The sequence below is a fragment of the Dermacentor silvarum genome, unplaced genomic scaffold, assembly GCF_013339745.2.
Source record: "Dermacentor silvarum isolate Dsil-2018 unplaced genomic scaffold, BIME_Dsil_1.4 Seq492, whole genome shotgun sequence".
Lineage (NCBI taxonomy): Eukaryota > Metazoa > Arthropoda > Arachnida > Ixodida > Ixodidae > Dermacentor > Dermacentor silvarum.
In genome coordinates this window covers 73,213-97,492 of record NW_023606322.1, presented here as the reverse complement: position 1 = coordinate 97,492, position 24,280 = coordinate 73,213, and the positions used below count along the sequence as shown (strand labels likewise).

At 49.2% G+C, this 24,280-nt stretch overlaps 1 protein-coding gene across 1 annotated transcript; it reads left to right on the top strand.

Annotated features, from left to right (window-relative positions):
* Nucleotides 1-17,752: 17,752 nt before the first annotated feature.
* LOC119435167 (gamma-secretase subunit Aph-1) lies at nucleotides 17,753-18,193 on the top strand. Its single transcript, XM_037702096.1, has one exon. It carries the CDS (start codon nucleotides 17,753-17,755, stop codon nucleotides 18,191-18,193), a length of 441 nt encoding a protein of 146 aa, XP_037558024.1.
* The last annotated feature ends 6,087 nt before the right edge of the window (nucleotides 18,194-24,280 follow it).

Here is a 24,280-nt window from a genome sequence, read left to right as displayed (position 1 = left end):
TCGCCAGTCTCTGGTTCCGGAACCACGAAGCGGAGATTAATAACTGGGCCTCGTTCAAAACAAAGTTTTCGGAAATCTTCGGCCGCCCCGCGGTACGCAAACTCCGCGCAGAACAGCGACTTCGTGAACGTGCTCAACAACCCGGTGAGAACTTCACCAGCTATATTGAAGACGTCGTCGACTTGTGTAAGCGTTTAAACCCGTCGATGCACGAGTCGGACAAGATCAAGCAAATCCTCAAAGGAATAGCTGATGACGCATTTCAAATGCTATTGGCAAAAGACCCACAAACCGTCGCCGATGTCGTCAGCTTGTGCCAGAGTTTCGACGAATTGCGCACTACGTCGTCTCTTGACTTCACCGCCCATCCTACGTCACTTCGACCCTACCGCTCCGACCGAGGTACACACGGATGCTAGTGGGATCGGCCTTGGCGCTGTCCTCGCCCAACGTAAGCCGGGCTTCTCTGAGTACGTTGTTGCCTATGCGAGTCGTGCCCTTACCAAGGCAGAGTCCAAGTACTCGGTTACCGAGAAGGAATGTTTGGCAATTGTTTGGGCGTTGCAGAAATTCCGCCCATACTTGTATGGCCATTCGTTTGATGTCGTCACCGATCATCATTCGCTCTGTTGGCTGGCTTCACTGAAGGATCCGTCTGGTCGACTTGGACGCTGGGCGCTTCGTCTACAAGAATTCGATATTCGCGTCATTTACCGCTCAGGACGCAAGCACGCCGACGCTGACGCACTTTCCCGCTCGCCCCTGCCTTGTGACGTCGTGCCTCTTTCCCTTTCCGCGACTTCCTGTGCTAACATCGATATCACTGACATGCCTTCAGAACAGCGCAAGGATCCCTGGATCGCCTCACTGATCGACGTTCTCTCTATGCCTTCGACGACACCAGCCCCACAGCTCTCTCGTGCCCTTCGTCGCCAAGTACCTCATTATGCGCTCCGGGACGCCATGTTGTACCGCCGCAACTACCAGCCCGATGGTCGAAAGTGGCTTCTTGTTATACCTCGCCATTTGCGCTCCGACCTGTGCACGCACTTTCACGCAGACCCACAAAACGCGCATGCTGGCGTTTTGAAAACGTATGATAGACTGCGCCAGCGATTCTACTGGCGTGGAATGTACAGATACGTCCGCAAGTACATTCGTTCCTGCATTGAGTGTCAACGCCGGAAAACAACTTGTCACACGCCTGGCCCATTACAACCTTTGCCGTGTCCCGCTCGCCCGTTTGATAGGATCGGCATCGACCTGTACGGACCCCTTCCTTCCACCCCTGCGGGCAATCGGTGGATTATTGTGGCCGTCGACCATCTCACTCGATATGCCGAAACCGCCGCTCTTCCAACAGCTTCAGCTCGTGATGTTGCCTTATTCATGTTGCGCAGCTTCGTTCTTCGCCACGGTGCGCCACGCGAGCTGCTTAGCGACCGAGGGCGTGTGTTTCTTTCTCAAGTCGTCCAAGAGCTTCTTAGTGAGTGCAATATCATTCATCGCACCACTACAAGTTATCATCCGCAGACTAATGGCTTGACGGAACGCTTTAACCGAACACTCGGTGATATGCTCTCCAGGTTCATAGCCTCCGACCATTCTAATTGGGACTTGGTGCTTCCGTTTGTGACATATGCCTACAACACAGCCACGCAAGCCACCACTGGATTTTCCCCTTTCTTTTTACTATACGGACGTCAGCCATCTTCCACACTGGATACTATACTTCCATACCGCCCGGATGCATCCGAATACCGCCCAGCCTCAGAACTTGCTCAATGCGCCGAAGAGTGCCGCCAACTCGCACGCTCATTTACATCAGTGACACAAGGTCTTCAAAAAGAGCGCCTTGACTCAGCTGAACCTGCCCCTACCTTCCCTGTTGGCTCGTTCGTGTGGCTTTCAATTCCATGCCCCACCCCTGGTCTCTCCCGCAAGTTTGCAGCGAAATATCACGGTCCCTACCGGATCGTTGAATGCACATCGCCGGTGAACTACGTCGTCGAGCCTGTGACACCTCCCACCGACAGACGCTGCCGCGGTCGTGACACAGTCCACGTGAGCCGCTTAAAGCCCTACTACGACCCTCTGGTGCTTGCCTCACCTTGAGTCGCCAGGATGGCTCCTCTTCGCCGCCGGGGCCAATGTAGTGGGGAAGAGAGTCCGCAGCCATTGAGAGAGGAGGACGAAGTCCAGCAGCCCGGAGAGCGCGAGACAGCGACCGACGCTCTTGAGACAAGGCTGTTGCGTAGCCCTAACTGCTGTATAAATAAACCCCCTCACATCATTATGGATACACAAATCATTCAATAGAACGTCAGAGGCCTTATTAGGAACCTCAACGATGTCCAAGAACTTCTTTACCAACACAATCCAAAAGTGCTGTGTGTACAGGAAACGCACTTAAAATCGAAACATACAAATTTTCTCCGACAGTATGTTACGTTTCGTAAAGATCGCGATGATGCTCTCGCATCATCAGGCGGTGTTGCCATTGTAATTCACAAAAGCATAGCATGTCAACGTTTGCAGCTACAAACGCCCCTTGAAGCAGTGGCAGTTCGACTTGTCCTTCTGCACAAACTCATCACCATTTGCTCGCTTTACATACCCCCACATTACCACTTACACAAACATGAATTTCAGTCCTTTATAGACGAATTGCCAGAGCCTTATCTTGTTCTTGGCGATTTCAATGCACACAGCAGTCTGTGGGGCGACTCTCGTATCGATGCGCGAGGCCGTCTTGTTGAACAATTTCTTTTTTCCTCTGGTGCGTGTCTCCTGAATAAGAAGGAACCTACATTTTACTGTATCGCAAATAGAACCTTTTCTTCTATTGATCTTAGCATAGCTTCCCCGTCTCTATTTTCAGAACTTGAATGGGAAGTTATAAAAACCCTTACGGGAGCGACCATTTCCCAGTACTGCTGAGAGCAACAAGACAATACGAGTCTCCACCACATGCCCCCCGGTGGAAGGTCGATGCAGCGGTCTGGGATAAATTCCAAACTCTTACCAGTAAACTCTCGTGGGCTGACATTTCATCGCTCGGAATTGATGGTGCCGTCGAGTATTTTACTAAATTCATAATTGATGCAGCCTCTAAGTGTATTCCCCAAACAAGTGGACTTTCTAGCAAACGTCGTGTTCTGTGGTGGAATGAACAATGCCGGAATGCACGTAGGCAGCAGAACAAAGCATGGAGGCAGCTTCGCGATTATCCTACTGCTGAAAACCTTGTAAATTTCAAGAAAATCAAGTCCCAAGGTAGGAGAACACGCAGACAAGCCAGGAGAGACAGCTGGAAAACATTTTTATCAAGTATCAACTCATACACGGATGAGGCCAAGGTTTGGAGCAGGGTCAATAGAGTAAGAGGACGACAAACACATCCACCTCCCCTGGTACACACGCAGGGAGACAGCCTTGAGGACCAAGCGAACCATCTTGGTGCACATTTTGAACATGTGTCCAGTCCATCACACTATTCACCAGCATTTATAAGATATAAATCAGCTATAGAAAAACAAAAAATAGACCGAAAGAGCACTGGGAACGAGCCATATAACCTACCTTTCTCCCTAGCAGAGCTGCATGCATCACTCACCTGTTGCAAGCAATCTGCCCCAGGCCCTGACCGTATACTATATGACATGTTGAAAAACCTACCCTCTGAAACGAAGAAAACCCTTCTCTGTCTCTATAATTCTATATGGACCTCCGGCGAGATCCCCTCTGCCTGGAAAGAGGCCATAGTGATCCCCATCCTGAAGCAGGGCAAGGATCCATCGTCCGTATCGAGTTACAGGCCCATAGCTCTAACAAGCTGCCTCTGCAATGTCTTCGAGAAGATGATAAACCGCCGTCTGATACATTTCCTAGAATCAAACAAGCTCCTTGACCCATACCAGTGCAGTTTTCGCGAGGGTCGATCCACCACTGACCATCTGATACGTATTGAGGCACAGATACGTGAAGCTTTTGTTCACAAACAATTCTTTTTATCTGTGTTCCTAGACATGGAAAAGGCCTACGACACCACATGGCGGTTTGGTATATTGAGAGACCTTTCCCACTTTGGTATACGTGGTAATACGTTAAATGTCATTGAAAGTTACCTGCTGAATCGCACATTCCGTGTTCGGGTTGGCAGCGCTTTATCACGACCTTTTGTGCAGGAAACTGGAGTCCCACAGGGTGGGGTGCTCAGTTGCACTCTCTTCATTATAAAAATGAATTCCTTGCGTCTATACATCCCACGCAACATGTTTTATTCAACGTATGTCGATGATGTACAGATTGGATTTAAATCATGCAACCTTGCAATCTGTGAGCGACAGGTTCAGCTTGGTCTGAACAGGGTGGCTAAATGGGCAAACGAGAATGGGTTCTGCCTAAATCGACAAAAGAGCACCTGCGTCCTTTTTTCTCGAAAGAGAGGACTGTACACTGACCCCGACATTGACCTGCAAGGACAGAGTCTACCTGTAAAAACGGAACACAAATTCTTAGGCATAATTCTTGACACAAAGCTAACATTCATACCACACCTAAAACATCTAAAAAACAAATGCATGAAAACAATGAATATTTTAAAAGTGTTGTCACGCACTACATGGGGTAGTGACAAAAAGTGTCTGTTAAACTTGTATAAAAGCCTCATACGAACACGCCTAGACTACGGGGCCATAATTTATCAGTCAGCCACCCCAACCGCGTTGAAGATGCTGGACCCCGTCCACCATCTAGGTATTCGCTTGTCTACAGGTGCCTTTAGGACAAGCCCTGTAGAAAGCCTTTACGTGGAATCCAATGAGTGGTCACTCCACTTGCAGAGGACCTACACAGCTTTTATGTATTTCCTTAGAGTGAATGCAAACAGTGAACATCCCTCATATTCCACCGTAAATGATTTGTCCAGCTCCCACCTCTTTCATAACCGACCTGCAGTAAGAGAGCCCTTCTCGTTGCGTGTGAGAAGTCTGGCTGAGGAAATGGATGTCCCACTCTTTGAACATCGTCTAATGACACCCACTATAGAGGTCTCACCGTGGCAGTGGCAGATTGTAGACTGTGATTTGTCTTTTTTACATGTTACGAAGCAAGCCCCGGTTACACACATTCAAATGCACTTCCTTGAACTGCAGCATAAATACTCTTGTCCGGAATTCTACACCGATGCATCAAAGTCTCATGCTGGCGTCTCTTATGCAGCGGTTGGTCCATCATTTTCAGATGCCGACGCCCTGCACCCCCTAACGAGCATTTTCACAGCAGAGGCTTATGCAATACTGTCGGCTCTTAAATACATCAAAGAATCGAAAATACCAAAAGCAATCATCTACACAGACTCGCTGAGCGTAGTAAAAGCCTTAAAATCTCTTAAGAGGCACAGAAATCCTGTAATAGTATCGCTTTATTCATTCATATGTAGTATTTATGCATCTGGGCAGCATGTTGTGGTGTGCTGGGTGCCAGGACACCGAGACATCGAGGGAAATGTACTGGCAGACCAGCTTGCCACATCCATCAAGGCAAAAGCTGGCAACACATCTATGCTCGTCCCTGTTCTCGATATGAAGCCATATCTACGCAAGAGACTTCGAGTCCACTGGCAACGTTTGTGGGACGGCCAGACTCATAACAAGCTTCATTTATTTAAGCCCCGTTTAGGGAACTGGCCATCGACCACGAAATCTAGAAGAAATGATGTCCTATTCTGTAGGCTCAGAATAGGACACACTTACGGCACACATAATTACCTGTTGTCTGGAGGCGAACCCCCGACCTGTACTAGATGTGGGGAAGCACTTACTGTACTTCACATCCTACTACAGTGTCCCATAATAGAACCTGAAAGAAAAAAGCACTTTGTTCAAGCCTATAAAGAGAATATACCCCTTCATCCAGCGATGTTTTTACATAACGACCCGATATTTCAGAACGATTCAGTTTTAGCCTTTTTAAACGACATCGACATTTTGCAAGTTCTTCGCCCGCGAGATTCGTAGCGGCATCATCTTTCAGAGGACGCTGCTGCGACCGCATATTTGAAATGCACTCTCCTCCAGGCCCTTGCTCCTAAGGGTCTCTGTGAGGCAGTAGTGCCTTGTATCGCTTGCAACTTTTTATGCTATATTCATTGTGCCCCCATCACGTCATTGTCATGATTTTATTAATTTTGTCTGTTTTACGCACCTTTAGTGCGCAGGATTTTAGGCCCCTTTACAGCCACCCTACACCTACCCACTGTCATTGATCATACCATTGCTCACTCAGTACAATACGTCTTGGCGCTCTTTGGCCATACCTGGCCCTTGCGCCACAAAACAACATATATCATCATCCGATCACTCGTCTCCCCTACTGCTGCCATCGGCGCGTCCTTTCCACTCTTTCCTAAATTCCTTAGTCCCTGCACCTCTACGAACTGATCTGAATGCGCCGCCATTTCCTCTACTGTTTTTAATTTCCTCTCTTTGAGGAATATCACCGGACTGTCACTGCACCTGGGGAGAAATTGTTCTCCTACGACCTTGTCCCGCACCCCTTCATATGTCTTGTTGGCTTCTGACAACTCCATCCATCTTTCAAAGTAGTTTGTTAATCTACATGCAAACTGTTTTCCAGTTTCCGCGTCTTCCGCCTTGCATGACCTGAACTTTTCGCAGAAACTCTTTGCAATAAAGTGTTCTTCACCTTTTCAGTCTAAACTCTCTTCGGCGGGCATACGTCTGAACACACTTAAAGCCTCATCAACTAGACACACTGCAGGCTTAAGGCACTAGCCCACTCATTCCTTGCCCAGCCTTGCCCGACCGCTATTCTCTCAAAGCGATGCAAATACGCATCTAAATCATCTCTACGCTCATCAAACGGAGCCATCAATTTCCTGGGGCAAATCTGTTTTGGCCAGGGCGAAGTCGAGTTGGATGACGCCGATCCGGTTGAAATCGACCCCTCGCTAGACCTGGCGTTCATCTCTGCCAACTTTACCTTCAATTCTAAAATTTCCTTCTCGATTTTTTTGCTGTTCGCGCACTCGTTCATGCTCCTCGCGTGCTCGTTCGTGTTGTTTTTCTTTTTCTTGTTGCGTACACTCAAAAAACGCCATCGTGTGATCCTTCGACATATTTAAATCCTTCGCTACCGCCGCCAAGCGTCCCCACTCCATCTTTGCAACTCCCGAGTATCGGTGACTGGGCCGTATCCTGGCAAGCTCGCCAATTTTTGTCATCGACTCTTACTTGGGAGCCGCAGGGTTGTGCACAGGCGTTACCCTCGAGGGAGGAGAGATACGACTCGCAGCACAGCAAACAAGGATTTATTATGCACAAGAACGGGAAAAGTTGAAGGCACACAAAACTAAAACCATAATTCCCCAAAAATGTTCACTCAATCTTAAACACAAAACGCAGACTAAATACAAAACTACTAAAAATCATCTATCTCGGTTTCGGAGTCTAGCTCCGTCTTAAAGTCTCTAAGTCAGTCCTAGCCCTGACTCATCAAAGTCTGGCCACCCTAGCCCCGGCCTAACTGCGTGGCAAAGCAGAAATGTGGGCTCTTACGGACCGCCGACTTGAATTTCCTCTCGTCGAGTCCAAGTCGTATCCATTCAGGGTTTCACTGATGCCGTAAATTACGACGACTCGCGGTTTTGTTTACCTGACCGAGTACGCGTCTGGTACCCCGGTAGCCGCCGCTGACGTGTGAATTGCCTGGTAAGGCCTAACGAAGCGTTCTTCGTCCTCCGACGATCGGCATCGGACCGACATAGGATCGGCATCGGACCGTTATCGGCAACCGATAACCACCGGTGGCCCGGTGATTATCGGTTAATCGGGCTCGGCCGAGGAAGAGGGATTCTTGCGAAGAGGACCGGAACCACCGTGAACAGCAGCAGCTGGTCCCAGGAGCTTCGCCCGGACGTCTCCGAGGTCTACAGCTACGCCTGGGCCTTGCCAGCATCACGAGCTTCGTGGCCGGGTTCTCTTTCTGCTGCGTTCCGTTGTCCTTCGTCATGGCCCACCACGTGTCATCTTCAGCGACCGTGGTCGCCAGTTCACTGCTGATACCATTGAAGAGTTACTTCGTTTGTGCACTTCACAGTTCCGTCATTCCATGCCGTATCATCCAGGCCAATGGCCTCGTTGAAAGGACAAACAGAACGCTGACCAAAATGCTTGCCATGTACGTCTCTTCCAATCATATGAACTGGGATGACGAGCTACCCTTCATCACTTACGCATACAACACGGCGAAACCACGAACTATAGCCCCTTTTATCTCCTGTATGCCAGATTACCGCGAAGCCCTCTGGACACTTTCTTACCCTTCGTTCTGCGCAATGACGATTCTGTATCGAAGACGTTGTGTCTCGCCGAAGAACCCCGTCTACGTACTCTGGCCTCGCAAAGTCGTTCGAAAGAGCGATACGACGAGTGTCACGTACAAGTATCGTTCGAAAAAGGTCACTTGGTCCTTTGGACACAGCAATGCAAGCGTGTATTGTGCCAAAAGCTCTTGTCACAATATTCAGGCCAATTTGTAGTTGTGGACCGCCTGAGTGAACTCACTTACGTAATAGCTCGCCTCCTGTGCAATGGTCGGCGATCAAGCAGAATTCAGCTGACTCATATTGCTCGCCTGAAGCATTTCTACCCTGCTTGTCCATCCTGACTCGCCCCACGGGTTTCGTCTGCTTGTGGGGAAATGTAACGGAAACGAAAGGCAAGCACAAAAAGAGAGAAGAGAAGACGAAGAAAACGTAGAGCTTGAGAGGCCGGACTGCGCTACGATCACGCTCCGATCATCGTCCATCTCCTGTAAATAAAACCATTTCTTCACACCTCTTCGTCACAATATATATATATATATATATATTCTAAAGGTGTTTATTGGAAGAGCTCGGAGCAGCGCCAAGTCGATGGGCAGGGCAGTTACAGCTTCAAAGCACGAGAGCCGTTGCTGAGCGAGTGCGCTCGACCCACTAGCGTTTAGATCCAGTAGCACTGAATCCACCAGTGTCTGTCTTCTTCGCTACAATATATATATATATATACTTGTACATATATATACTGTACATGTGTACACTATATACAGCGCTGATATAGCCCTTGTGCACCGCAGCGCCCCTAGCTACAGACGAGAGAGAGAGAGAGCGTCGGGAACAAGAGAGAAAGAGAGCACAGCTGCGCCTCTAGCGGGAGCGGCGAGCTCCAGCGTGGCAACGACGGCGTGACGAGGAACAAGGCTCGACCCTAAGGAGCTTCGCCCCTAAAACATTTCTTAAATGCAAACAGATAGAAGAATGTAAGCAATTCGTACGCAAATGCCGACCAGTATTGCCAGGTCCGACGAGGGGGCGTAGCCAAAAGCTAGAGAAGTTGTAGCCCAAATGTAGCCAAACACAAACAAGTCCGAAACATTTCGTAGCCAAATATAGCCCTTTTCATTTGCAGTTGTATTTCTGTATATATTTTCACATTCGACTACAGCAATACTTTTTTTGCATAACCCGTTGTAACAAAATGTCCGTGCCGCCGTGACGGTCGGCCCTTGACATCAACAACAGCGACATGCTTGCACAGAGCATTTTTCGTTGGGCCTGGACGCTCTTAAGTTCCTGCGAATCGCTGCAGAGGGCGAAATCAGCGCTTTTATTTTATGACAGTAATATTAACTACGAACTCTGCTTTTAGCTGTCATGAAGGCAGAATAATGTTTAGCATCATCGATCTTCACGTCATCTCTGCCTACGGCGTAGAAATTCAGCCGTCCAGCGATCTGCGACGTGGTCAGGGATTCTTTTTTTTATGAGCGAAAACAAGTCTCGCGCTATGATGCCTCGTGCTATTTGTCTCATCATCCTATCTTGTTTTCTCGTTTTTTTAAATTAGCTTGGCCAGGGTTAGCTGGTACATGCTCCATACACTGTCCATTCACTCAACCTGACCGCCATCTTAGTTCTCTAGCATGGCAAGAACATGCGTTAAAATAAAGTGACAGACAACAGATGCAACTCACTGTCTAAATCGGTGTAAGCGAAGCTTTAAAATATTACTGCGCAAAACGGCACACCAGTGTAAGAAACGCGCAGTCGTATCCGGGGACCAGCACGTCCAGAACGTAACTCGCTCGAAATTGTAAAAGCCGCGACGGCGCACAATCAGAAAAGGTAAACAACAAATTGATAACAATGAAAACCAACAGTGCAGTGAAAAAAGTGCAGTGAAAACCGGTTACTATCAAAAAAAATGTTGATGGGCTAATAAAGCTTTAGAATAGGGGCCCCCAAAGTTTGGGGCCCCAAAGAGCTTTGCGGGTGTTAGCGTTGGGGCATGCAGGAGTGAAGAGGTTTAGAATAGGCGTTTTGCGTTTGCGGATAGCCGGTTACGCTTGCAGCGTCACTACGGCGTCAAAGAAAAGTTGTTATAAAAATTAAAATAAAATATACCATTTTATGATAAGAAGAGTAATTTAGATTTTGTTTTCGCGTTTAATTACAATTTAGAACTTATTCTATTAGCAGCAAGCAAATTGTTGAGCTTAGTTTTGAGTAACCAACTTTAAGTACCTTCACCTAGCCAAGTCAATGCGTGTTAGGCCTACGAGCCATTAAATCGACAATTGATTTCGGAATCAGCGTCGTCTGATGCATCAAGCTTCATTACACATGTTATTGAGAGAAAGTGATAAACGCAATCACTTCTCCTAGCTTACGAACTTCACGCGTTACCACGAATCGAGCCCGGTTTGGGGCTAGCTTAGAGCAGTCGTTTGGATGGGCGCCGCCATGTTTGTTGACGAAAGATTTTGGGGCAGCTTTTGGGTCTCCGGCTACATCAATGAAATAGCGTGCCCGACGCAAAACCCAAACAAAGTTTGCGTCTTGCGCATGCGCGCAGTGGCTCCGACGCTATTTCTTTGGGGCCCCAAAACGTTTGAGGCCCCTGTTCTAAAGCTCTTTATTATTTGTTGGGGTTTTACGTGCGAAAACCACAATATGAGTGGGAGGCATGACGCAGTGAGGGACTCCGGATTAATTTTGGCCCTCACCTCACGGTCGCATTTCGCCTTGAACGAAATGCGGCCGCCGTGGCCGGGAATCAAACCCGCGTCGTCGAGCCAGCAACGCGACACCTCACAAATTAGGGTGAAGTTCAGGTGACGTGGTGGCACTGATGCCATCGTGGCAAACATGTTTCGATATTAGCAGAATGAGTATCTGCATCCGTGACGTTACGGGCAAACCGTCTAGAAGTAAAAGCACCAGAAACCACCTTTGGCTCGGAGTCTTGCCCCAAATCTTTTTTATACGTTCTCGCATAATCGGCCCACTTCCCCATGTTTGGATTCCCCTCTCTGAGGAGGATCCGATATTATGTCCAACCTATCGAAATGAATCTTGAATATAAGCACGAATAAAAATTCATCTAGCAGGATAAGGAAAACGGCAGTAAAGCTCCACGCGAGAAACGTGAAGTATGGGTCGAAAGCTTTGCCCGGCGCGACACTTCACCCAGCAGACATGACCATGAACACACTGGAGCGTGTCATCCAGCTGGCTTCCCTTCTTTCATGTCGGCGCCACGATCGCCCGACGGCCCCGACCCTATGTTATTACTCTCCCTTCCTGAGCATAGCCACGTTAGTGCGGTATACTGTGAAAAACCCACTACTCCCAGGTTGATCCCGATGCCCGGGGATCGGGTGGATAACGGTCAAGCGGGGTGTAAGTTTAAATGCATCAAAGGTAAAAGCCACCGGCTCAGACAGTGGCGCAGAAAGGGAAGTGAAGGGGAGGGGGGGTCATTTCGTGCACGCAGACACGCGGCTGGCTCAGCCAGCTAAAACATAGCCTTCGAGAATTGCTTCTGCGCGATCAGAGCCACCTCTGAAACGTGGATTAGGGCGCGCCACTTATAGCCCAAACAAAGCCAAGTCACAGATTTTCAGTAGCCCAAATATAGCCACAGAGCCAACTCGTCCAAGTTGACGCCAAAATTTTTTTCCTGTAGCCCAATTTGGCTATATATAGCCAAACCTGGCAACACTGCAGAGATAATACATCGGCTTCACATACTTCCTCAAAGTCCACTCATTAACTGATTAAATTCAAAGTTCAATCATGAACATCCGTGTTCTCAAACCGTTAACGATTGGACGTGTACTTCACTTTTCCATAATCGACCCTCTGTGAGACGGCAGTGCGTGTGAGGGAACTTAGCGAAGAAATCGGTCCCACTTCTCGAACACTGCCTAATGCCTCCAGGTAAACTAATACCGCCATGGGAGTGACAGGTAATAGAATGTGATGTATTTTTTGTTGAGGTCACAAAGCACGCTCCTGAACTTGAAATAGCAATGCATTTCTGTGAACTCCAATTGAAGTACTCTTGCTCTGAATTCTACACCGATGCGTTAAAGTCAGATTCTGGCGTATCTTACGCGGCTGTTGGTCCTTCTTTCTCTGAATCAGACGTTCTGAACCCTCATACAAGTATCTTTACTGCAGAAGCCTGTGCAGTACTGTCTGCTGTAAACAGATTAAGAAATTAAAACTACAGAATGCAATAATATTCACGGACTCCTTAAGTGTCGTTAATTCAATAATGTCTTTAAGAAAACACAAAATACTGTTTTAATTTACCTTTACTCCTACTTGTGCAATATTTATTCATCTCGTAGACATGTGACGATGCGCTGGGTTTCTGGCCATAGATGCATTGCGGGTAATGTGCTTGCAGACAAAATGGGCAGTTCAATTACATCTCAAGCTATGAATCTCACTCCTACTATTCCTGCCACAGATCTCAAGCCTTTTCAGCGAACGAAACTGCGAAGCCACTGGCTGCGTTTGTGGGACGCCGAAACAAATAATAAGCTCCATTTCATTAAACCGCAGTTAGCTTTCTGGACCTCTGCTACGAAAGCACGACGAACTGATGTGCTGTCCTGTCGTCTCAGAATAGGACACACATATGGTACTCACAATTTTCTGACCACCTTGAATGGTAATGAACTTCCAACTTGCGGTAGATGTGGTGAGAGGCTCACCGCCATCTACGTCCTCATGGAGTGTCGAGAATCCGAAAGAGAGAGAAAAACATTTTCCCCTAGCATACCACTATTGTGTCCCTCTCCATCCTGCTATGTTTCTTGGTGAACAGCCGCATTTTAAGCCTAAAGCTGTCCTAGGCTTCCTGAACGATGTAGTCTTGCATGTTACTAGCCCAATAATCTTGTTGCGCATCCTCTCTCCAAAAGATGCTGCTGTGACTACTTTTGCGCAGCACACGCCTCAGCTCCTTGTATTCCAAGGGCTCTGTTAAGGCAGCTCTGCTTTTTTTCAAAATGTTTGCCTGTGACATATTTTAGTATATCGTCACTTTTTCACAATACGTATTTCGTGTCCATACCATACTTTATTGGTCATTGTCATAATTTGATTACATATAGGTTTTACGCAATTTACCGCGACCGCCTTTTAGGCCCCTGTACAGCCCTGTCACATCCACTGCTCTTAATCCATCGCTTCACTTCGAACTCATTAACACTGGCCTGGCGCTCTTTGGCCATACTTGGCACTGGCGCCACAAAACACTACATTCATCATCATCACCATGGAGCCAAATGAGGGGAGGCTGCAAAACCTGGAAAGAACAGGTCCCGCATACGCAAGCTGTACGCCACTGCTATAACCAAATATGGATAACCAAGGGTGGCTATGCCACACAAGGTTAACCCTTGTTGCCTCGGAAATTGGAAGAGAAGTGAAGAGACGACAGGAAAGATGTAAAAGTGAGAGAGCAATACGAAGATCAGAGAAAAGTGTACGAAAAGGCAACTACCGATTTCCCCCGGGTGGGTCAATGCGAAAATGCCGTCTAGCCGAGGCCTCCTCCAAGGGGCCATAAAGGTCCAAACAGCCGGCGTTGGCTCAACCCCCAGGATCCCCTTTTCCCCGGACACGCCTAAGCCACGCACGGTTAAACGCGGGAGGGTCCAACCCTTGTGTGACCGGGCACATAGTGTCACAACACATCAAACGCATGCTGAAGCAGACACCCCTGCGAGCGATATAATAGAAGTAAACAGGGAAGTGAGAAGGTATGGTATTTTTCATCGAGCCGAGATGCACTTCAACTACATACTAGGACTAGAGGTGGGCTGGAGATTGCTGGTCGCGCAGTTGCTTTTTGGGGGGCCCACGGATGCTCAGGACGCCAGGGTAGGTAGTAATGAAGGTCTCCTAGGGGAACCTCATAATAGTATCGCAGTAAATAACAGAAAAATAAGGAAATCAAGAAAGAGAGCTCGCCGTGCAATATGCTACATAAACATGCAGGGTGGCAGAAGAAATGACAAGTTGGTAGAGATTGAGGAGCAGTCAAATAGAGAAGGAGAAGTGGCATATGCGGTTGATGAAACGCGCCATAGAGAACTCGGAAGAGCCACCAGTGATTGAGAATTACGTTTAGGAAGGGTGTAGTAGAACTAAATCGAGAAGAAAGGGAAGGGGTACTCGGAATGCTCATACATCAGCGAGCCAAGCGGATAAGATTAAATTGAAAATGTCAGGAGCATCTTTGGGCACAAAGAGTGGAAGGAAAACTTGGCTGGGCGTAGCGTATTTGTGGACAGGCGAGAATGCCTCGGGCTCGTCGCGACCCACACCCACCGTCATCCTGGCACAACCGCGCGACCCTGGCACCTTTCCCGGAACGGATAACACCGACGTCGAAGATTGGGTGAGCGCGAGCAATTACTGGGCCAGACTGTCATGCTCGCTAACCTGCTATTTTGCCTCGCGGGAACGGCACGAGTCTGGTTTGAGACCCACGAAGAGGAGCTCACCAGCTGGGACTTGTGCAAACAAAAGCTCACTGACTTGTTTGGCAAGCCTGTTGGCCGCCGGCGTGCCACGAAGCAAGGCCTTGCTTGCCGAGTTCAGACTTCCACTGAGTCCTATGCATTGTAAACGGAAATAAGCCGAAAAGGGTTTTCTAAGGGCTGCGACCTCCCTTGGGACTACGTGCCGGAAAACCGTGCTCCCTTACAGTGGTGTAGAAATAGTTAGCGTCCTCCATATTGCTCCCTCTCAAAATATGGAGGAAATAAGGAGGGAGAGCCTCAATTTTACATCGTTTTTAAAAGGGAGTTTCGAAGAGACAAACTTCCCTTAGCATAGACAGTTGACAAGAACTTTATTAAAAGGTCCTGAGGAAAAAGATTGGGGGAGCCGAAGGCACCCCAATCAAGTTGGTGGCTCTGGCCATGACGGAACCGGGAGCTGGTGACTCTCGGCGACGTCGCGGGCCCTCTGGACGGCCTGTCGTTGATGCGTAGTAAAGTCCGCGCTTTGCAGTTGGGCGTCCCACTAGCATAAACGGAGTTCTATTTCTTATACGCTGTATTATTTTATTTTATTTGGCACATGCGTTGGAAGTAAACGAGCAATGGAGAGATGTATTGTTCAAAATTTTCCTTTTTACTGCGAAATTATACATTTCCAGAGTGCCAATTAAATTCTTCAAAGCGGTATAATAGTCGATTTTTTTCGTCTCGAAGACTACAATGCACTGTCGCACTGCAAGATCGGCCCCGACATCTGAATTTGGAAGCAGACCATGCAGGACTTCGATGGCTTCGGCCCATAGTGTCCTCGCGTCTGTTCATATCAACTAAAGATGAAACTGAAGCCAAAGTCCCCGAAGCGCCACCAGTTGGTTCTTTATTCTATGGCGCCACTGTCGTCGGCGCTGGTGATGGCACCCGTACGTCTTGCTCTTCGTAGTTGCGCGTGTGTGGGTATGTGTTTACAAGTAGCATTTGGGCGGCCATCGGCCGTTATACCGCACAAAAGAATTACGTGCACCGGTGCGCAGAACGGCGGTGATCGGCCGCCGCGAAGCCATCGCCTTTTCGTTATCTGTCGTTCTCCGCACGGACGCGTGCTCGGGGCCTTCCCCGCTGTGCCACGATATGCTAGCGGCTAGCTAGTGAATCCTCGCCCACAGTCGTGCCGAATTCGCACTCGTACGGCGTCGACTGAACGGATTTCCACTTGTCTTCTGTTTTACGCGGCTTTTTTAGCTGCGGTGGTGAGTCGCCTTATTCTGAATCTCGGGCCAATAAACGTTGGCTCCGGCTGTTCAGGCAGCGCTCATTCGCTGTGGCGAGCTCACAGGCTGAGTAGCTTTCGTCTGCTCGACGCAACGTGATTGTTGCGTCGTTTGCATCCTTTCTGCCGCTTTTTCTATTTTATTTACAATAGATCGGTGGGTAATAAGTTAGGAAATTAGCTAGGTGGGGAAGTTACCAAATTTGCAGCTGGCGCAAATGAGCTGGCGCAAGACAGGGGTAATTGGAGATCGCAGGGAGAGGCCTTCGGCATGCAGTTGGCAATAAATATAGGCTGATGGTGATGATGGCGGTGGGGAATAATAGTAATGTTACCACCACCGTGTATCCACCTGTCAAAGCTCCATGCAGCTGCGGTGACAAGCGTCCGTCCGGCGCGCGGGGCTGCTGATTTGCGAGAAAGCGACGGTGGCACCACCAAGTTTTCAATAAAAATAGTCACAGGAGGGAGCCTGCGTTGGACCCACTCCCCCAATCTAGTACAATCTATCTCGAACGTAGATGCTGACGCCCTCCACACCCAAAGTGCTCAAGAGTAGCGCTTTCTTGCGCGCCGGCATGGCATCCCTGACGGCAGCGGCCATATCAACCTGCAAAACGCGTCGCCATGTATTCCAGGGAATCACCGGCATGCCGGGGCATTGCAAGAAATGTGGCAGAGGTATCGCTACGTTCATGGTGGGAGGTCAGAGAAACGGGAAGGCAGGAGCTGAAGAGAGTATCACACCGCAGTAACGTCGAACAAAGGAAGGTCAGTAGAACGGTTCCCGGAGCACAAGTGAGGAAATACAGACGGCAGGCAGTGGTCAGTAGGAAAGATTTGCAGCAGCAAGGAGTATAGTCGTCCTTTACTTACATTAAGCTGCGATGGAACCTGATTATCCTCGTCGCCAGCTATTAAGTCGGCGAGGCAACCACGTATGCCGGCGCCGCGCACGGTGAGGAACGCAGGGGCAAGCGTGACGGCGGCCCCTGCAGATGACTTTGGTTTCGAAACCGAAACCGCTGTATAACACAATCTTTCCATCAGCGGGGTTATCTCGATTCATATTCTCAGTGGTTGTCTGTCCCTTTAGGGACCATAATTTTGCGCACCGCATAAAGACAAAGGCGTGGAACACAGGACGAGCGCTGCTGTGTTTCTCGTGGAGAGCTCGTCCAGCATTTCGCGTATATGTCTGGGTCGTTATGCGCTGCAGCAAAATTATGCTACCGTACAAACTCGCCCAATTTACCATCCTATTACTCTTCGGTAAGTGCGAAGTCTGTTGCAATGTATGCCTCATTACTGGTTTCGACAGTGGCAATACTTTGTATCATTATAGTGATTGAATGCTATAGCAGTACCGTCGACAGTCATCGTCACATGGGGCAGGCTGATTAAATTTTTGTGTTACTTTTTCAAGCTCATTTTTCTGAATTCATTAAATGTGGGTACAAACACACGTTTATTGGCCAAACCACCATAGTGGGCAGGAGCCACGTCCAGAAGGCACATCATCATCATCAGCAGCAGCAGCGGTAGGATCGCACACTGTGGAATGGCTAGGCAAAGTTAACTGATCTCCGGCGAAAGAAAACCCGTGCGTCAGTCATGACCGTGAGCGAGAGCCTCGGCTACGGCCTGATGGGCTTCGGCCCGGCGCTGTCCATGTTCGCACTGACCATCGCGCGACACCCGAGCCGAGTCGTGGTGCTGCTCGTGTCCTCCTTCAGCTGGCTCCTGTCGCTGCTGTTGTCGTCGATCGCCTGGTTTGTGCTCTCGCCACTGGGCCTGCCCCTGGTCGCGGCCATGGCTCTCGCCGTGCTCTTCCAGGAAGGCGCCCGACTCGCGACCCTCCATGCGTTGCGCAAGGTGGACCACGCGCTAAAGCTGGCCGCGCTCGCCGGAGACGCACAGTTGGTTCGCAGCAGGGCTACGCTCGCCTACGCTTCCGGACTGGGCTTCGGCATCGCCAGTGGAGCCTGCTCCCTCCTCAACGCGCTGGCAGACGTTGCCGAAGCGGGTGTGCCTCACGGAGTTCAAAATGCCTAGGAGAGGTACGTCTACGGCATACTAGCTTCACCTTTCGCACCGCTAATTCAACATCCTCATAAAACTGAACAATCTGTACCTTCATTATAATCATAACCGGACGTTAAAGCTACGGGTTCCAATGTAGTCCTCAAAAGGAAGAAGCCCCCAGTGGCTGACAAAAAACAAAACTCTATTTAAGCAAGGAACTTACCCGCTTTAATAGACTGCGTGCACAAGGAATGAATTAAACACTATACGTCAACTCATCCAACCTTCCTGCATTCGTCGCTGAGTGCTGGCGTATCAACATTGCGCCGGAGGGGCTCATGCCTCACACACCGGCGTTTACTGCAATCTCGCGAAGCAAGCTCCACCTGGATCCTTCCTTGCGTTGACTTATAAAGCCGTGGCCCCGCTTGCTCCGAAATGCACAGCTTATCACGTGACGAGTTAGGCACCACCATACACGAAGCCTTGTCATGGGGAGGCGGCTGCTGCAGATTAGCCAAGTCCTTGTTATTATTTTGCCTATCTCCTACTGGAAGGGGGTTTATTAACGTTGGACGTCAAACGGAAGGGTTGCACGACGGACACAAAGACAGTCCCAGCCGGCGTCAACAGCTCGCGATCTGCGCTCGCACCTGCAGTCAAGACAGTGTCCCACTGCCGTGTGCGTTGTTGCTTCATCCCCACTACACTACCTATTAAAACACATGCAGACACACACACACACAAACACTACACAAAAGACTTACCAGCATCAAACTTTCTGAATTACTATTGGGAACATTGTTTCTGTACGCCTCTGTTGTTAGAAGTCTGCCTACTTTTCTCCCACCCGCCCTCTAATCACCTTTTACTAATCTCTATTGCGGACATGTTTACTTACTCACTGTTCTCCCTGAACCCAAGTGCTTGAAGTAGGCCAGCGGAACATAAATCGACAGTTGGGTCGATATTTTCACATTCAAATAAACCCTGTCCCATCGTTTTCCTAGCTTTACCGCCGCAAGCACAAGCTTCTTTGTTGGTGTTATTTACTTTAAATTGCGCGTTCTAAGGATCTCGCTTCGAAAAGTAATGAGCTTTCCGTTGAGTTATTTGCAGATGCGCTGGCGTCGCCTCGTGGATTTCCTCCTAAGTCGTATAGCGGTGATTGGTTCCCGGCATATGCGGCTTCCGCAGCGTTTCAGCGCTTTACGGAATGGTGAGAAACGACTGACGGGCAAAAAATAGCGGCATTTTCATTGTGTTACAATGCAAAAGTCGCAGAATATCAGAGACGATTAGCCTGCACAATTTTCCAAAGATAAGGTTGTGGGCGATAACGCAGCGGATTGGGAAGAATGTCAGCGACGAATGGTCAGCTGCAGCGACTGTTATTTAGAGAAGGAAATGTTTTACTGGGGCAATTTTGGTCAGTCTTGATTTTTGCAACATGTATACATTCCGTGTTTTTTTTTCAACAGCGAAGCTGTTCAAGCCGGCCGTAATTTGTGGTTCGTATCAAGAAACTATCAGCATCAGCAATAAAGAAAGAAATGAAAGAAAATAAACTTTCTTGCCGAGGCGGGATTTGAACCTACGTACCCATTGTCCCAAGACAAGCGTCGTAATCACTAGGCTATACAGCCACGCTTGCAGAACTTGCATTTATGCGAACCGTATGATTGCGTTCGAGCGTCATCGTCCGTCCACAGCTGGCGTGTTCGCTAGCGCTCGTGCGGCGTGCCAGTGCTCTGCGAGGTAAAGAAGGGGTTTTGCGCGCTATGCTCGGGAGAGAGATAATGAAAATGGGAGCGAGATAAAGAGAGAAGCATTTACGGAGCGGGTCTGCTGGAACGCGTTGTCGACATTGCGACGCGGTGGAATGCGGTGTCGTTTTTAGCAGCGAAGCTCCTTACAGCGGCACCCGTCCCGTCCCCGTCGTCGTAGTAGTAGTGTGTAACCAGTCTGAGAAAAATGAGAAAAAAAATTCCGAAGTTGTGTCCGTAGCGCGGAATCGAACCAGGGACCCCTCGCTTCCGAGCGCGCGGCGTTAACCCACTACGCCACGAAGCGCACATAGACACACGCACCACGATGGCAATAAATACCCAACATTAACGAAAGGCCGCGTTTCTAGCGCGTTTCTAACGCGTTTGTGCTAGCGCGTTACGGCCCGTGTAAGAAGCTGGTGTAAGACGCTGTGGCCTCTCCGCCTTACCTTCAACGCGTTTCGAACGCGCTGCCCAAGGCGGTGGCAAGTCAAGTTCAAGTCGAGGAGCGTTTATGAATACGGGGGGTATACTCTCTCAGCAGTCATGTGATGGCGTCGGCAAACGCGGTGCACGTTCCGGCATGTGTAAATGGCTGCGTAAGGCGCTGTGGCCGCTCCCCCTTACTAGAGAGTACTGAACGTTTCTAACGCGTTTGTGCTAGCGTCCCCTTAAGCGGGAGATCCGATGATTCCCTCCGGAGCTTCGCCCACTCATCATCATTCACCCCGTGGATATGCTGTGATTTTTTTACAGCGTAAGCCGTTATGGGCTCATTCCAATAGCCGTCTCGATTCGCGATGGTGTTCACCGCCGCCACCTCCGAGCCTCCGCCAGTATGGTGTCGCCATCTAGGTAAGGCGCCTGCAAACGCAGCGTGCGCAAAAAACGCAGCGTGCGCAAGCGCCGGCTACTAGATGCGATTCCGACGAGGTGCACAATAAAAAACGCGATCCCCAGCCTCCGCCAGTATGGTAGGGCCATCTAGTTAAGTGTGCCTGCAAACGCAGCGTGCGCCAAGCGCAGACGACGAGATGTGATTCAGACGAGGCGTGCCTCATCGTGATTCCGATGTGAGATGTGCGCTACGTATGCTGGATACCTCTTCGGGTACACGTTATGGCGTCTCCTCGCAAGGTACGAACCACTACCGAAGAAGCGAATCGTAGAGCTACGTGCGTGGCTACAACCAGGCATCATCGGGCTTAGCAGACTGCTGTGCAGAGAGCATTTCAAGCCGCAGCTCGCCGTCGACGCCGGGCGGACACTTCAGATCGTTCTCGTCAAAACGAGGCGAAGAGACTTTGTCGCGAAAACCCTGGTGTGTGTGGTGCCGAAATTGGAGCTACTCTTGAGCTCTACCAGCTTACGCTGTGACTGTGCTGCATGTGGCGCGCAGTCCTGTGACTTCTTATCTGAGTTTATTATGATAGACTGTTAATAAACATTTTAAAGCGCAGTGAATGCGGCTGAAGAATAATGCTGGTTTTATAGAAATATACAGCTTTGGAAAAAGATAAAGTTACCACAAAGCTTGAGCGTTTTGCAATATTACCCCGTATATATACCACAGCTCATCGTCTCGCACGCATATTCTTACTTACCGCTACTCAGCTAGGCCGACATCCACAAAAAAGTACTTGCTATTGACCGTTCGTACCACCATACTTCAGCCAGTCGTGATGTCGAACGTATTATAGTAAAGGCTGCCGTCCACTAGTGAACAGCACTTACAAACGAAACTTTTCGTGAATTCGGTCGCTGCTTCCTTGCAATTTTAGGATTCTTAAAAAAAACGTTGCACGATTAAAGTGATGCAGTGAGACATGCCTCTCGTAGTGAATGGTCGTGAGGTTTGTTTTGGGTATAGCAGCATGACTGCCACCGCTTACTTAATTCGTTCATCACTGAGCGGTACCGTGGTCAGTGTCCGACTAACTGCTGCGTGTCTACTCTGGAATATTGCGGAGGTGTGTATTAGAAAAAAATGCTGTGGTTCAGCTTTGGTTAATCCTGGTTGACAGCGATAGCTTCACTACCCTGGCTAGGCCCATTGCCGAGCTGTGGCCGAGGCGTGGTTTCGCCCAACTCTACTCGGGCAACGGCGGCAATGTCTCCTTTCAAGACTCCTTAAAGGCCTAATTATAGTCAGACATAGCGTGAACGCGCGCACGCGTTATGTCACGTAGGCGAGAACAACAGCGGCTATAGTTAGACCAGTGGTTCGACCGGACGCGTGGTCAATGCGCTCCGACACGCCCGGCGTGTGCACTCTAAAAAAAAAAGGAGTGACCCTTGCTCCTTTAAAGGAGGAACGGCGATGTCCCCTATGTTCGTCTTTAAATGGAGGAACTTTCCTCCCTCATGGCTGGGAGCAACTGTTCCTCCCTTTCCAAAACCAACATGGCCGACTCCAGGCAAGCCATAGAGTTTCTCACTATAAAACCTAGAGGGAAATGTGGCGCCACCGTCTATGCGAGTTTCTTAAAGGGCTGCCGTGCCCTCATGGGAATGACGGGATATGTGTCTGCGAGGCTTGTGTTGGCTGCTGTTGTACGAGGCTTCGTCTAAAACGTGGATATGGCTACACAAATAGCGCGTTCTTAAAATAAAATCTACATAAAAGGCTTTCATTCACCCATATTACATCTCTCAATAAAGTTTACTCACCTACAATGCAGCAACAAGCGAAGAAAAGCAAGAACAGACGACAAGTTGTTCCAAAGCGAGCGAGAATCTTGTCGTCTGCCCTCCAACTTTAGCGGCCAGCTGATACTTTTTACGTTTCATAGAATTGTGCATCCAATAGTATGTCCTCGAAATTAAACAAAACATGTTTTTGTGTAATAATAAAGCTAAAGCAGTTTTTTACGTGCTGTAGGAAATGAATGATTGTGACAGACGGAACGGTGCTAGCCAGGCGCGTCTTCAAGGCGTTCGGGCTCTCCAAGAACGATGCCAATCCGAATCCACAATATACCGGCATTCCCTTGCAAACCACGGCGCAGCAGCGCCACATTTCCCTCTAGGTTTTATAGTGTGAAACTCTATGAGGCAAGCGAAGCCAGCAACACGACTATAAGTTTAACAACTAGGATTGAAGCTACTAGGGGCGCCAATACAAGGCTTCGAGATTCACACGCACTGAGCAATGGTCTCGGAGGCTACAGGCAATAAAAGATTTTAAAAAATTGTATGTAGAAAAAGATTTTTCTCACACTCGAAAGTGTGTGAACGTATTATTATAATATTATGGACACACACATTTTTTATATAACATTCTATTAATTATCAGAGATTGCGATAGAGTTCACACACAATGGTTATATATAAACAAAGCAGTATTTAATGGCGAATTCCATTGGGAGAACAGGAGCAGGGCGCCGTGCAGTGCGGAGTCGGGCGACAGCGCAGTGAGAACAGGCACACTTGACCCGCCACTGGAATACGGCATGAATTCGGAGAGCAGGTGGGAGGGGGACGTGTGAGGAGAAATGTACCATGTGACTAAAGCAATCGACGTCCCACCATTCTCTGCAGGAGAGCGGCAAAACACGCGTGATCGTCTTGTAATCTGTCGGGCGCAATCATGTCACCGTTTGCGGCCACGTACTACATACTTTTGTGCAGCGCCGACGCATCCCACAACGTTTCGGCCTGCGAAGATCACATGAAACTGCAACTTGAATCTGAAGTTGAGCTCCAGCAGCTTTCGCTGCTGTCACCGTCGAGCGTCTCAAGCACTTCAGCAAGGCGACGACGCTTTGCTGCCGCTGTCCCCCGCGCATCCAAAGAGAAGCAAGGCGGACTAGAAATGCCAGGATCTGTCGCTAAATCGCTGCGAAGCTCGCTCGTATCACCGACGTCAAAAACAGCGGTACCAAAACACCAACTACGCTTGCCTGCCGCCATTGCCGCCGCGCGCGCCGGCTGAAGCAAAATAAAAAGAAATGAGCAGGATATGACGGTTTAAGTCACGTGACTTCCTCCGTACTCCGCTTTTCAGGCGAGAGCAGTCCGGACTGCTCCCGGCTGCTCTCGGCGCAGCGAAACTGCTCTTGTTCTACCACTTGATGACGGCTCTCCCACTCCTGTTCGACCACTGAAACACGTCGCCTCTGGAACGAGCACTTTCAGCGTGCTTTTGAGTGCTCCTGTTCTCCCAATGGAATTCGCCATAACTCTACACATCGCATTCAATAGACCGATCCCACCAGCCAGTTTCACGACGCCACCGCTGCCGCGGTGCATGCTGGTACTTGTCATCCGGCCGCTCCAGCCGCCCAGAGTGCCTGTGCGTTCTGTATCCGAACGATTTTTGGCAATTTTTATGGTTCGTGTAGAGCCA

Excerpts from the sequence above, each read along its gene's own strand:
- LOC119435167 (XM_037702096.1), top strand. The coding sequence starts at position 17,753 with ATGACCGTGAGCGAGAGCCTCGGCTACGGCCTGATGGGCTTCGGCCCG.